Source organism: Theobroma cacao, chromosome 1 (genome assembly GCF_053813885.1).
Source record: "Theobroma cacao isolate CCN51 chromosome 1, ASM5381388v1, whole genome shotgun sequence".
Classification (NCBI taxonomy): Eukaryota; Viridiplantae; Streptophyta; class Magnoliopsida; order Malvales; family Malvaceae; genus Theobroma; species Theobroma cacao.
The window spans coordinates 35,500,036-35,512,500 of NC_142639.1; the positions used below are offsets into that span (position 1 = coordinate 35,500,036).

A 12,465-nucleotide genomic window follows, 5' to 3' on the forward strand; every position below is an offset into this window, starting at 1 on the left:
ATTTACTTGTCAAATTAATTTCATTATTACTTTTCAAAACTTATGATTACAAATAATGATCAAAATTAATTTTATTACTTATGTATAAAATAAAAGCGAACATCTACTTTGAAATAAAAAAAGAGTACATAAAACAAAAAACAGAGGGAAAGAGCTGGGTAGAAACATTTCCAACCCGGCCAACGGGCTAACTACTTGATAGAAGGCTGGCTATTTCAGCGTTGGCAGTGTCTCTGTCCAATCCAATAGCTTTGCAACCATTCAAATAGTGGAGTCAATGAAAAGGACTACATCGCAACCAAAAAAGAAGAAAGATGTTTTGAACCATATTTACCAGAGTGTAATTAGATTCGGTTTTGTTCAGTTCCCTGTTAGAACTCTCGTATATGCTATGATCTTTACAGGAAAGCAACATCAATTCATCGGATGGGAGTTTTGTCTAAGGGCTTCTGACAAAAATTTAAACTCCGATTTCAATAATCAATTCGGCAGCTGCGCTCATGGCTCCCACACCACCAAGTCCCAACAACGCCATAGCCAGTTCTTCCTCATTCCACTGCCTCAATCCGTTGCTCAGCCTTTTCAAAACATAGACATCGACGTCCAAAACCCACTTCTGTGTGCAAGCGACCATCAAGCTCACAAACCCCGTTACATATGCACGCCAAGTGGCAGAATCACATCCCAGCGATATTTTCCCATCTAATGCACTCGCAAGAAATTCCAAGTGTGCCCCAAGAACCTTTGGTCGCCGTTTCGACGCTGGTGAGGCCGAGTCCACACCCCACGCAAAGGTCCCGCAAAGCACCGCAAAGTATGCAAGTGCATAACCCCCCAGCATAGCAACTACACCTCCAGGTTCCCCGCCATCCTTTTCCGGTGCATGGGCTGATATAAACCAAGAAGGTAATGTTTCTTTGATCAAAGATTGGACCAAGCTTAATCCACCTGATAGCCAGACCAATGAAGCCCCAAGTGATGCAGCAAGTTTGACGCGTGTCATTGCTGCACCAAGAGAAACTTGCCCGTATCTCAGTCCAAACTTTGTCTTTTTCAATTTCTCTGATTTCTCCTGGGATAACCCACTACTGGCAATCTCTCTTACAGAAGACATCAAAAGAGACACAATTTCTTCTGTCATAAACATGATATCTCTGACTGATCGATGCACTCGTAAGTATAGAATCCCTGGGGCCACTGGAGACATTCCCCCAGAGAAGTGAGAGCCAAATCCATGGCCAAGGAGTGCACCCACTCCACCATTGCTGTAAATGATAGAAGGGCTTAATCCGAGAGTAGATGTGAAGCAACTCCTAAGAAGCTGAACTACAGCATCGCTACTGTGGTGGAAGACAGTACGAGAAGCAGAGAACACAAGGAAATCATTCCAACGCTTAACCTTCTGAGCCCATAGTGAGGCTATGATGGGCATGCATGGCCAGGGACAACCTTCAGCTAGGGAATTCAACGCTGGGCCAATCAATATAAGGAAGCGTTCAGAGCCTTTATCAAGTTTATAGGTTATTGTGAGGCTAACAAGGGCAGCCAAGGGCAAAGGAAGCGTAGTTGGAGAGCTCCCACCTGCAAGCAAAAATAAAAGATTGCAACAGAATTAGCTGACAGATCTGTCAAATGATATCATTCCCTACATAAACTTGGAGTAGAATTCATTTTTCCAACATTTTTAAAATTGCAAGGATCCCGCTAAACCACTGGTTGCGGATCTGTGTCTAAAGTACACGATCCTAATTTTATTAGATTCACCTTCAATTCTTGTTGCCATTCAGAGAGGAAAAACATTAACACACAAAGAACTTCCAATCCTTTCCTTCCTATTTTCTTCTTAATTACATTTAAAGATACAGAAAAGCTGTACAGTGGCCAGTACAACTGATGCAACTTTTGCTCAAAAACCACTTCCGGAGATGCAGGTCAATAAAAAATTATCATTTCTCCAGAAACTAATACTAGGGCAAGGAACAAATATAATGGTACAAAGTAATACCTACGGCAAGGCTAGGGACATCAACACCAGTGGCAGCTAAAATTTTTTTGATATGCTGCTCAACCATGGATAAATTTGCTGCAGGACTTGGCCAATCTGTTCCATTCATAAAAGCTGGCTTCCATATACCTCGTGTTACTTCAGCAGAAAAGTAGCTGACAATGGTCCCCAGGGTTGCCGGAAGGAAATCAGCAAGATCTTTGAGTCCTGAGATATTGCAGGCAAAAAAATTATGTTGCAAGGAAACATAGATATCTGGAAGAACAGGATATGCCATTTTCTTAGTAAATTGGTTAGTGCAGAAACATCACTAGTTGTGTTTATGAAAGATACAGGATACCTTTCAGCAACTTATAAAGACTATTTCCATAAATCCTATGTGTGATTGTTTAGATTACGCAAGGTAAACAGTTTGCAACAACTATGCACTATATTGCATTCACATTACTTAGTTTTCAGAAATTAACATAGATTGTCAGCCTAAATGTAATATCATGTTTTGGAAACAATAGTACGCACTGAAATTAAACTTCTGCAAAATACCATCAAGTAGCCCCAATAGATCAAGAAGAAGCATCTAAAAGTCATATTAAAAAATTATGCCTAAAATGTCAGCCCCAGTATTCATGTTATGAGATTGACCCCACTTTAACTTGACAATAAGATCTATAACTCTCTCCCTCAATAAGCTCTTCATATCCTACCAATATATGTTCCATGTATATGCCTGCTTTTAAACAAGAGAAAGAAAAAGGATAAACCTGTAGCCAGTTCACGGGGTGAGAGTCTTCCATGGGCACAGGCAGTCAGAGCAGCATCAAGCACATAGGGAGTTCCTTCCAGGATATCCCATGCAGGCACTTTTAGTCTTGTATGAGCATCCTCGGCTCCAGATGCAGAAGAACTACTACTTCCAGAAGTTGTAGAAGTGAAAGACTGACCACCCCTGCTTATCTTCCTGAACATCATATTGAGAAGTGCATCAACAATCTGATGAACAGTGGTCCCTTGCACAAGTCCTGACAGGGTGGAAGCAATACATTCTTGATGCTGCCGGTACCAGCATTTTAACTTGGGAAAGGAATCCATAAATATGATATCCAAAGAGAAATTTAAATTTTTTGACAGTCTTTTAATTTTCAAACGATCCTTTGGTGATTTTCCAAAAGCTAATAATTTAGAGTTTCGAACCAGCAACAGATAATCAGGACTTAGTTGGGAACCCACTGGTGTTGCATCTCCCATCACACGTTCAAGAGGTGGGTGATCAAACCTCCATAATCTCAGTAGAAGAGTAAATGCATTGGTGAACACCGCATGACTAGTCAGCTCTTCCCCTGTGGGAAGAGTCCATGAAACAGTGGGAGCAGTTGACCCGAAAACCTCACAAAGCGGCATCAATGTACCAGCAAGTAGAGGAACCTGACAAGAAAATCAAAGAACATCAGGGTGTAGAGCACATAGGATTTTCTCCTTCCAACAGACCACCCTTTGCTATCCTCTCTTTTCTTATGTGAACGTTTGCCACTAGGCATGCCTCATTATTCATGCAACATATAGTCTCTGTCAATGCAGAACGGAACAGCTGACTAAATTTTTTAATGGTCCAAAATTACAAAGACATTAAGAAAGGGACTGCCCTCAGTTCTATACAATTGGGGAAAACCTATATATCATTTATTTGCAATATAGGAGACGATCTTTTCAGCAAACTTTTTTAAAAACTAGCTCCATTGACCTTTCTTCGGTTTGTATGACACACATAAATATTCACATATAAGCCAGCAGAAAACATGGATCATGAAAAATAAAACCTACCATGCCATGTAAAGAGAAGATCTGGACGCAGTCTACGGATGATATTCCAACAAGAAGAACATTCAACAATGGAGCATAATTGATCAAATGGCTATCACTCCCAGAATAATCGGCAGGAACTGGTGGTGACAGCAAACTTGTAATGAAGAGAATGTTGTGTTCCTGCAAACAAAGGAGAACAAAATAAAATAAAAAATTCGTATGAATAGACAAAAAAGGATAAACAAACTTCTGAAGCACTTAAGAATGATAGTGACAGACTATGTGACTGTAAAGCACCTTGTGGGAAGTGAACTTCTGTCAAATTACCTGTATATTCCAACCACGAACTAGAGATGCCCCACAAAGAATGCTAGCAGCAGATATCTTCTCCTCATCGGAACCTTTGGTTGCAATCTCATAGATTTTCTCGATCTCTGCTAAGCTTCCATCAAATCCATGAGCTTAAATTCAGTTGCTTTAGCACTGGGTAAATTTACAAAAAAGAGCATCTCATATACCTGGCTTCAGGAAAAAGAAGGCTGTAACTGAAGACCAGGTCATATCCAGCAGATTACTTGGATACTACAATTAATCAGTCAACACACTTGCAATCCTCACCCCAACATACAGACACAACACAGAATAATGAGAAAAACACCCAGAATCTGTGGCACAGAGACATATAATTCTAATTTCTGTATGCGCATATTTGTTTAAGCAGATCATGCGTAGGAACTTAAAGTATGATAAAGAAAATAATCATAGGGAAATTAAAAAAAAAAAAAAAAAGATGATTCTTCGAAGTTGAAAGACACTATGCCTAAGCCACCTTACAACTAATAAACTTCAAATGTAGCCTCATCAAGCAAACACCTAGGAGCAAAATGAAAACCATACTAAATGTGGGCAATAACAGGAAATAATATTAAATCAGCAAATATTAAACCAAATTCCATACAACCAACTGCTGAGCTGTATATAGTAACCCTAGGGTGTTAAGATATAATTGACTTGTCAACATACTTCTTCCATCCAATCCATAAGCTCCCAAATTAGATCTTTAACTATAATAACATTAAATACCAGGATCACAGATCATTCAAACTCATACAAATGAACAAACAGAATAATCATTTGTGAACACCAAAAGGGCAAGCAAATACATAACGAATCCAGTGTTGCTGAAAGGCATTCTGCTAAAATCCAAATAGTGTTATAAGAAACTTATAAAACTTAATGGCCGAGGAACAGCAAATATGAAAAATCTCATAAAAATCATGCCTTCTCCTTTCAGATACCAGAACATAATAAAAGATTAATGGATGGATCTATTCCATGAATTTTATTGTCCCTATGACTGGAGCAAAAAAGGTGATGATAACTCTCTTACATGGATAGTATCAGGGTTCAGAGTTTGATGTTTTGGTCAACAGCCCCATCTTAGTCTTTGGGACAATAAAAGAAAAAGGGTACCAACTAAGCAACCAAACCACCTTACACTACCCCTTTAGTAAAGCAAAGGCAAAAACAAAATTTATCCAAAGGAAAAATATGCTGCTGCATACCTAGAAGCTGGAGTTGCAATCAAAGCATTTATTAACGTTGGCGTTAAAGGGGATCCTTTCATCAGAGATGACCAACCAGGCACTTGACTAGGAACACTACAGGGTATATTGGCACGTGCATTTACATAGCCAGGCCAGATATATGCTGATGTGTCCAATAGATTTCTAGCAATACAAGCCTCAACAATCAGATGCCGCATGTTTCCAGCTGCAATGAATACATAATATTATAAAAGAAACCAAATTGAAAACATTCCACAACATGAAAAAGTTGGAAAATGCATTAGCTAGAATAACCAAAATTTAATGAAAGAAATAGCTATGAACAGACAGAACACAATTAGAAAACAGAACAAATAAAATCTATTATACATGAATAAGTGAAAAAAATCAACAAAATTTTCATAAAAGAAACCTAATATCAAGAGAGACAGAGAAAGAGGTTCAAGATAATCCTCTTGAATTATGATCAACCAAAGTAACCCAGTCGACAAAACAACCAGATCAAATAATCAAATCCCCCTATATTAATTGCATGACTGAATTTTATACGAGGGCATATTCTTGAGGGGAACTTCATGAAATTTTGAAATAATAAAGAATTAGCTAGCACTGTTGCTCTTGAACTGCTCAGTAAGAGTCTGCAGTAAACTTGATTTATGCAAAGAACACATCTCAAAACTGCCTTAATAGATTGGTAACCTTCATATATCAAAGATCAAGGATATTAGTGCTTACAGCAGTTCATGGGCATGTCATTAATGCTCATGCACTCATAGTATCCATTACCAACTGTAAGACCAGAAATAAACATGATTGCCTTGGCAGCAGCCTGATTGGCTACTGAACGAACCGATTGAGGTGGAGTCAACAAAGCCTCATAATCACTCAGCATTTGTAAGCTGGAAATTAAATCCTTCCGACATCTTCCTGGGGCTTGTTTCTCTTTTGTTTGATTGGTTGGGCTGCAATCACTTTCATCAATCAATTCACTTTCCTCTTCCTCAACAATATTAGCCACCACAAGTGGCGTAATAGACAATAACATGCACAAGCAGGTGTCTAGGCGAGGTACAGGACCCTCACTAATGTCCCTTTCCTATGAAACAAAAAAAATAGAGAAAAGGCAGATCAGATTAAATAAATGAAATAGTGGGAAAAAAATACCGGAATATAATGTGTTCTAGATCATAATGTATGTGCTTCTCTGGAACAGAACTGAGCCTTTGACAAACCTACCGCACCGATGATGAACTAATTTTTTCTCAATATCATTTTCTTCTAGTTTTAAATAAAATAGAGAGTGGTATATTAATATTCCAGTATTTCCAGAGAATTGCTATATTACAAACTGGTTGTCACAACAAATCATGTTAAATTCCCTCACAAATTGACAAGAGTACAAGACCAGATGATGGTTGTAGGTTAACAAGAGTTCAATCAAGTTTGTACAAATTCTTACCCTTTGAACAAGCCTTAAAGCTGCAATCCATAGACCTAGAAACGTATCATGCCATGTTGTACCATTGACTGCCTGTAAAGCCTTTACTAAACCTGCAAGATTAACTCTGCCTTACTAACATGATAAAAGAAATAGTCTTTCTGCTTTAAATAGAGCAATAAATCAAGCATCCGAAGATAACTATTAACAAGTACCAGTAAGCCTTTCAACAGCACCAGTAGCAGCCACCTGTGATCCATCCATAGCATCCTCAAGAAAAAGATCAATAGGAAGCCAATGTGCAGAAGAACTAGTCCCGTAACATTGACCAGATGAAGATGTAAGACACCCGGAGCCTATGATAGCATGAAACTCTTCTTGTGATTTTATTTTACATTCCCGAGACAGAACTTTACGTGTATCAGATGTCAGCTGCAGAAGGGCATCTGGAGTTAAATGTTTTGAATTCCTCAATGCCACTGACTGTGCTGCAAGAATGCTTAATTGCTGAATGAAAGCTCCCCAATGTGATGGCCTAAGAAAAGTAACAGAATATATGTGTTAGTCACATCTTACTCAATAACTCAAAGTATAACAAGCAACCCATCCGAAGTTCAGTAAATCAAATTCTTGCACAAATTATCGCATTACATAAAGTGACAAGACACCACATGAACTGCACTTCTTTTTACCATTTCCCTCTTATTCATAAGATATAACTAGCACCACAGAGCCTGAACAGAAGGAAAATTAATAACAGATATGAGTTCTTACATGTTTCTCCGTGCCAAGAAAAGAATCCTCGAAGTTACTTTGTTTTCCAGAAACTCCCCAATAATCTCAATAGCCATTGTAGTATTTCCTTTATACATTACATCAAGCTGCTCATTTCTCTTCTCATTAAAGTTATCAGGAGTATCTATTTCCATGTCTTGGGTTATAGTAGGCCATATTGATCTCTTTTCTGGTGTAAGTTCCAGCAACCCTTCATCATCTAGTGATGCATCAAGCAGTTGCCATACAATTGAAAAAACAAATTCAACTAGAAGCAGACCAGGTTCAGACACTTGAAGGCCAAATATCTGGGAAAGATGAAGAACATCATCTATTGATTTCATAGTCCTGTAATTTCACCAGAAACTTGCGTTAATACTTAATGCAGTAGCAGAGTTAACTGTCCTAAAATGATATGAAGCAATAAGTTGTCAAAGGTAGAGGAGTTTATACAATCAGATCAAACCATTTTTCATAGAATAACAGCTGACATAAATCTAGGTTTCATTATTTTGTCACATGCTATATAGTTTTATTTAATATTATTTACCATCAAAAAAGGAGGGGGGGTTTAAATTTGGAGCTTACTTTTGATAATTTGGCTTATTGATTTGACATTTAAGTGAAAAGGTATGCCTCCTAAGGAGTTCCATGTAAAGCCGATATGCTGCTGGATGAAACTTACGATTTGGAATAACCCTGTCATAGACACCAAACGTAAATTATCAGTTTCAGTAAAACAAATGGCACATAAATAGGTACCTTCCACAAAATCATGACTGCACAGGCCACCCATTGTTGGACAATATGTGCTGGTGGAGGACTTAAAGATTAATGTTTTGCCCAGGAAACCCAACATATAGCTATTTTAAGATTGCAATCTAAAAAAAAATCCCCAATGAGGCAGAAAATTTCTTTCAAAAGCAGCAGTGACACATAGCAAAAAAAACCACAATCCAGAGAAATAAGCAACCAAAACACAACAGATTGTCAAATATCCTCGACCTTTTGTTCACTCAATAGCAAATGAGCAGTAGATTAAAATAACTTTGGGAACACCAATAGGCTTTAAAAGAAAGAAAAACAAAACCAAATACTATATTTAACCTTCGATGAGGAAACATTATAATGAGTTTACATTCTTAAGAACATTGGCCTTTATCATATTTTATACATTGATTGAAAGCCATAAAACAAAGAAGGACAGAATGAATGAAAAAAACAGTTCTTCCGAATAGGTGCTTTGAACAACGAACACATATTCACCATAACAACTCAACTTGGCCACAACTCAGCACCTCCCCCCACTTCCTCACGGCAGGAACACCAGATACACACAGACACACATACATGCATACATACATACATATATGTTTATATGTACAATCATCTCATACGCTGGCTTTCAGATTTGAAATGAAATCATAAATGGCAGCCATGGTAGGGTGTGACACCCAAATACAGGGCTAATTCTTACAGACAAAAAGTAAACAAAATCTACCGCATCCCTTATTCCCATGAACTGCAGTATATTATTGTGTTAAAAAACTTAAATAAAAGGCAAACAAAATAAATGATACTATTAACTTCAAAATCCAATAAGCTCAAAAACCCAAAACCAAGCAACATAGTCACCAATAAAAAAGAATGAAACAACAAAAATATCCTCATAACAAGATCAAACAACACAGTGACAAATATCATCAAACCCTATTTATTTTGTATAAATAAACAAATAAATATATATATATATAAACAAATTAAAACAAAACAAGGAAAACGGACCTGGTAGAGAGAAGGGCGAGGACGAGAATAGGAGGGACGAATTTGACAGTCATGGCCTTCTCTAGGTACTTCCACGTGATGGGCACGTGATTATCCCAGCAGATGTGGGAGACAAGGAGGTGAGCCAGGTCAATTGAAGGCAAAGAAACCCCAGCGGAGTTAAGGCTAGAACTGAGCTGAACCGCCCAGAGAAGTGGGTCACTGTTCTTGCCCTGAGCAGACTTAGTCTGCTCTAGCACCGACTCCCATACCGGACTCGCCGCCTGTATGGACACCGCCATGCCAGCTGCCGCTGCAACTGCCGCCGCAAGGTGGCGGTCCAATGGAGTTTTATTAACACTAGTATTTACAGCGGACTGGGTCGAGCAGAGAGTCGAGTCAAGTCGAGGACCCTTTGTTTTTTGTTGTTTTTCTGTTAACCTTGGGACCAAGGTTGTTTACGGGGACGCCTTGATTGAAAGAAAATATTAAAGGGTGAACAAGGGGAAGGGAGATTCTTTTGCTATGGGGTTTCTTATCGATTTGGGAAATACGTGGAAGGGATTTGTGCTTGCTTTTGACTGGATAAAGGGCTCGGTCAATTTTGGGGGCGGGCTGTTTAATTTTTCCTCTGCTTTGGGTCATCTACCTGATCAGCTAGTTGGGTCAAAATTTGATTATGCTTGTCATATCAAACAAATTTTTTAGCTTCCTTCTTTCTGCATACATGTGCACTTATCATTTTGAGATGGAATGGAAATAGTAACACCACTTGTAATAGTACTTGATTTAACATTACAAAGATATTTAATTTTAGAAGTCAATTACTTATGGATTGCGTACTAACATAGGTTTTACTAACAAATTGGACAAAACCAATCAAACATATATGTCTTTTTTTCACCCAGGAAGTAAAGCAAAAGGTTTGTACACGTGACGAGGCGGTGGTGTCGTTCGCCCGTTTGTTCCCATTCAAGTCCTGGCACTAAGCTTCTTAATGAATTTTTTTTGTCCATCATTAATAATTGATGGGCCGAGATAGGTAACTAACGCCTGACTCACTCCCACAGTCCAGATGGTATGGGTAAAGCTTAAAAACACCCATTAGTCTAAGGTTGTTGCCCAACATCCTTAAGAGGGAAAACAGCAAAGGTCATAATGACAGAAATAATGAACTCAGCATCCAATAATGATATTGGATTTTGAAACTTACTCCACTTCAAATAGTAAATATCAGAAAAAATTAAGAAGATTAGCAGCAATTGACCTTTACAAATGTTGCAATGTTCTATTCTCAATGATTATATTTCCTACAATCACATTATCTAGTAAAACATCAACCGTCCCCACAATTTCTCTTGTTATATATACAATCCAAGCAGTTACAAGTTGACTTTCTATTGTGACTTGCTTGTTTTCACTTCTCTCCTCTATCCTCTCTTTTTTTTACTGCTCTCCTGTCAAATTCGAAAAGTTTTAAGCCCAAATGACGCCCACACTAGGGGACACAAAGCACAAATGGCAGACGTTTCTTAACATGCCCTGCCAAGACTAAATGTTCAGTTGAAAAAAAACAAAAAAAAGGAAAATCAGCTGCCAAGGCTGCATTCCTTGCTCAAGTCTAGACACCAACACTTGTAATCAGATATAGAGATCTCATAGAGCTCATCTGGAGTCAGCTTCTCTAGTTCTGTGGATCTAATAGAATCGAAGCCGCTATTTGCTCTTTCATTTCCAAGTCCTTCCACCTGATGGTCTTGGCCACGCATTCTCTTGTACAGTCTCATCACAGAGATACAATCTTCATACGGATCGTGAATGCCTGACTGGATATCATACCTGTAAAACAATGCACGTTGATGCTAGAGGAAAAGGGTGTAACAAGAAAGAAGATACAGTGAGCAGCAGCAGCAAATTTAATGAGCAAGAAATAACTCCAAAATCTGTAATAGATCGTGAAATAGTAGCTTACCCTAGATATGTTTTGGTAAGGTGCTTCAGTGAGTGACTAAGAAGATTTGTTTTCATCAACGGACGGTATTTTGCAGTGTCCCTGCACAATAGAAAAGCCCATGTAAAGGAGGACATTTCTGCACAACATCTTTAATAAGATAAAAGAAATGAAGAAAAAGGGCAGGAAGGGGGGAGGGGTTGTTGAAAGAAGTCCATGTCAAATCAGAAAGTGAAAACAGCAGGACAATCTAAAATCATCCCAATTCTTCGACACTTTATTTTTCCACTCTGTTTGACTAGACAATGCAATGCATCCTTTCCTTACAAAGCCAATTAAGTCCTTAGATAAAGTTAAAAAGTGATTAATAAACAAAGTATAGGATTAAATGAGATGCAAAACACAACAGAACGAGTTAATTTTGTTAACGCTTAAAGTAGTTATATCTTGGATATGTTTCATCTAGAAGTGAACTAAGTTATACCATCGAATGAGTGAGGAAACACAAGAAATGACATCACATAGGGTTCCAATAAAATTACAGACAGCAGCTTCAACAAACTGATTCCTCAAGAAGAAATTTAGATGGGTTGCTGTGTTTACAGCGATAGAAATAGTTCAATATACCTCAGCAGCTGGCCAGGATATTTCATTCTCAAGCAGTCCAAATCATGCTGTATCCCATGACCCACAAGAAGCCTAACCTTTTCCCCATCTAGGCGAATCCTTCCAACAGACTCTCCGTTGTACAGAATTTTCAATATTTTATCTTGCACTTCGTTAAGTGGCATGGCATCTCTCAAATGGTCTTCTGTTACCCCAGTTACTTCATATCTGAAACATATATATGGAGATAAAGGAACTATTCCTTTAAAATGACCTTATTAAATAAAATAAAATAAAATACGGAGCATGGTACCTATAATTACTGACTGGAATTTGTGGTTGAACATATGTGTGGAAAATTAGATTCTCATCTTCATCAACAAGACATACCCTAGCACAAAGGTCAATTGATCCATCACTACCACCACCAACCATTTCACAATCCATAGCAATGGCTCCATGACCTTTACCATTGTGCCTTTCGTCCATGATTGAACCTGACAAAATAACATGAGATTCTATACAAGGCATGATCTTTGTTCCCTGCAACAGTCAACAT

At 38.2% G+C, this 12,465-nt stretch overlaps 2 protein-coding genes across 4 annotated transcripts in view; both read right to left on the reverse strand.

The window, feature by feature from the left end:
- Positions 1-46: 46 nt before the first annotated feature.
- On the reverse strand, positions 47-9,920 carry REF4 (reduced epidermal fluorescence 4). Its single transcript, XM_007050618.3, has 12 exons — positions 9,371-9,920; positions 8,174-8,284; positions 7,586-7,933; positions 7,027-7,346; positions 6,833-6,924; positions 6,109-6,469; positions 5,371-5,578; positions 4,133-4,247; positions 3,824-3,985; positions 2,767-3,427; positions 2,006-2,212; positions 47-1,581 (listed from the first exon to the last, which is right to left on the reverse strand). The coding sequence occupies exons 1-12, from the start codon at positions 9,649-9,651 to the stop codon at positions 461-463; spliced, it is 3,987 nt and encodes a 1,328-aa protein (XP_007050680.3). The 5' UTR covers positions 9,652-9,920; the 3' UTR covers positions 47-460.
- Positions 9,921-10,611: 691 nt separating this feature from the next.
- Positions 10,612-12,465, reverse strand: part of LOC18613405 (Exonuclease family protein) — a 3,441-nt gene continuing 1,587 nt past the window's right edge. For 2 of the 3 annotated variants that reach the window (XM_007050619.3, XM_088803840.1), the window contains exons 4-7: positions 12,220-12,449; positions 11,928-12,134; positions 11,322-11,402; positions 10,612-11,188 (exon numbers count right to left, since the gene is read on the reverse strand). In XM_007050619.3, the coding sequence (XP_007050681.2) occupies positions 10,939-11,188; positions 11,322-11,402; positions 11,928-12,134; positions 12,220-12,449 (768 nt within the window). In that variant the 3' untranslated portion in view covers positions 10,612-10,938. The remainder of the gene's footprint in view (positions 11,189-11,321; positions 11,403-11,927; positions 12,135-12,219; positions 12,450-12,465) is intronic. The other variant, XM_088803843.1, reaches the window with a different exon arrangement.

Bases quoted from the DNA above. Each gene is read 5' to 3' on its own strand.
- REF4 (XM_007050618.3), bottom strand. From the start codon at position 9,651: ATGGCGGTGTCCATACAGGCGGCGAGTCCGGTATGGGAGTCGGTGCTA. The intron at 6,925-7,026 runs GTACTTGTTAAT...TTAATCTTGCAG, and splicing joins TGCTGTTGAAAGGCTTACTG to GTTTAGTAAAGGCTTTACAG. The intron at 5,579-6,108 runs GTAAGCACTAAT...TATTCATTGCAG, and splicing joins TGACATGCCCATGAACTGCT to CTGGAAACATGCGGCATCTG.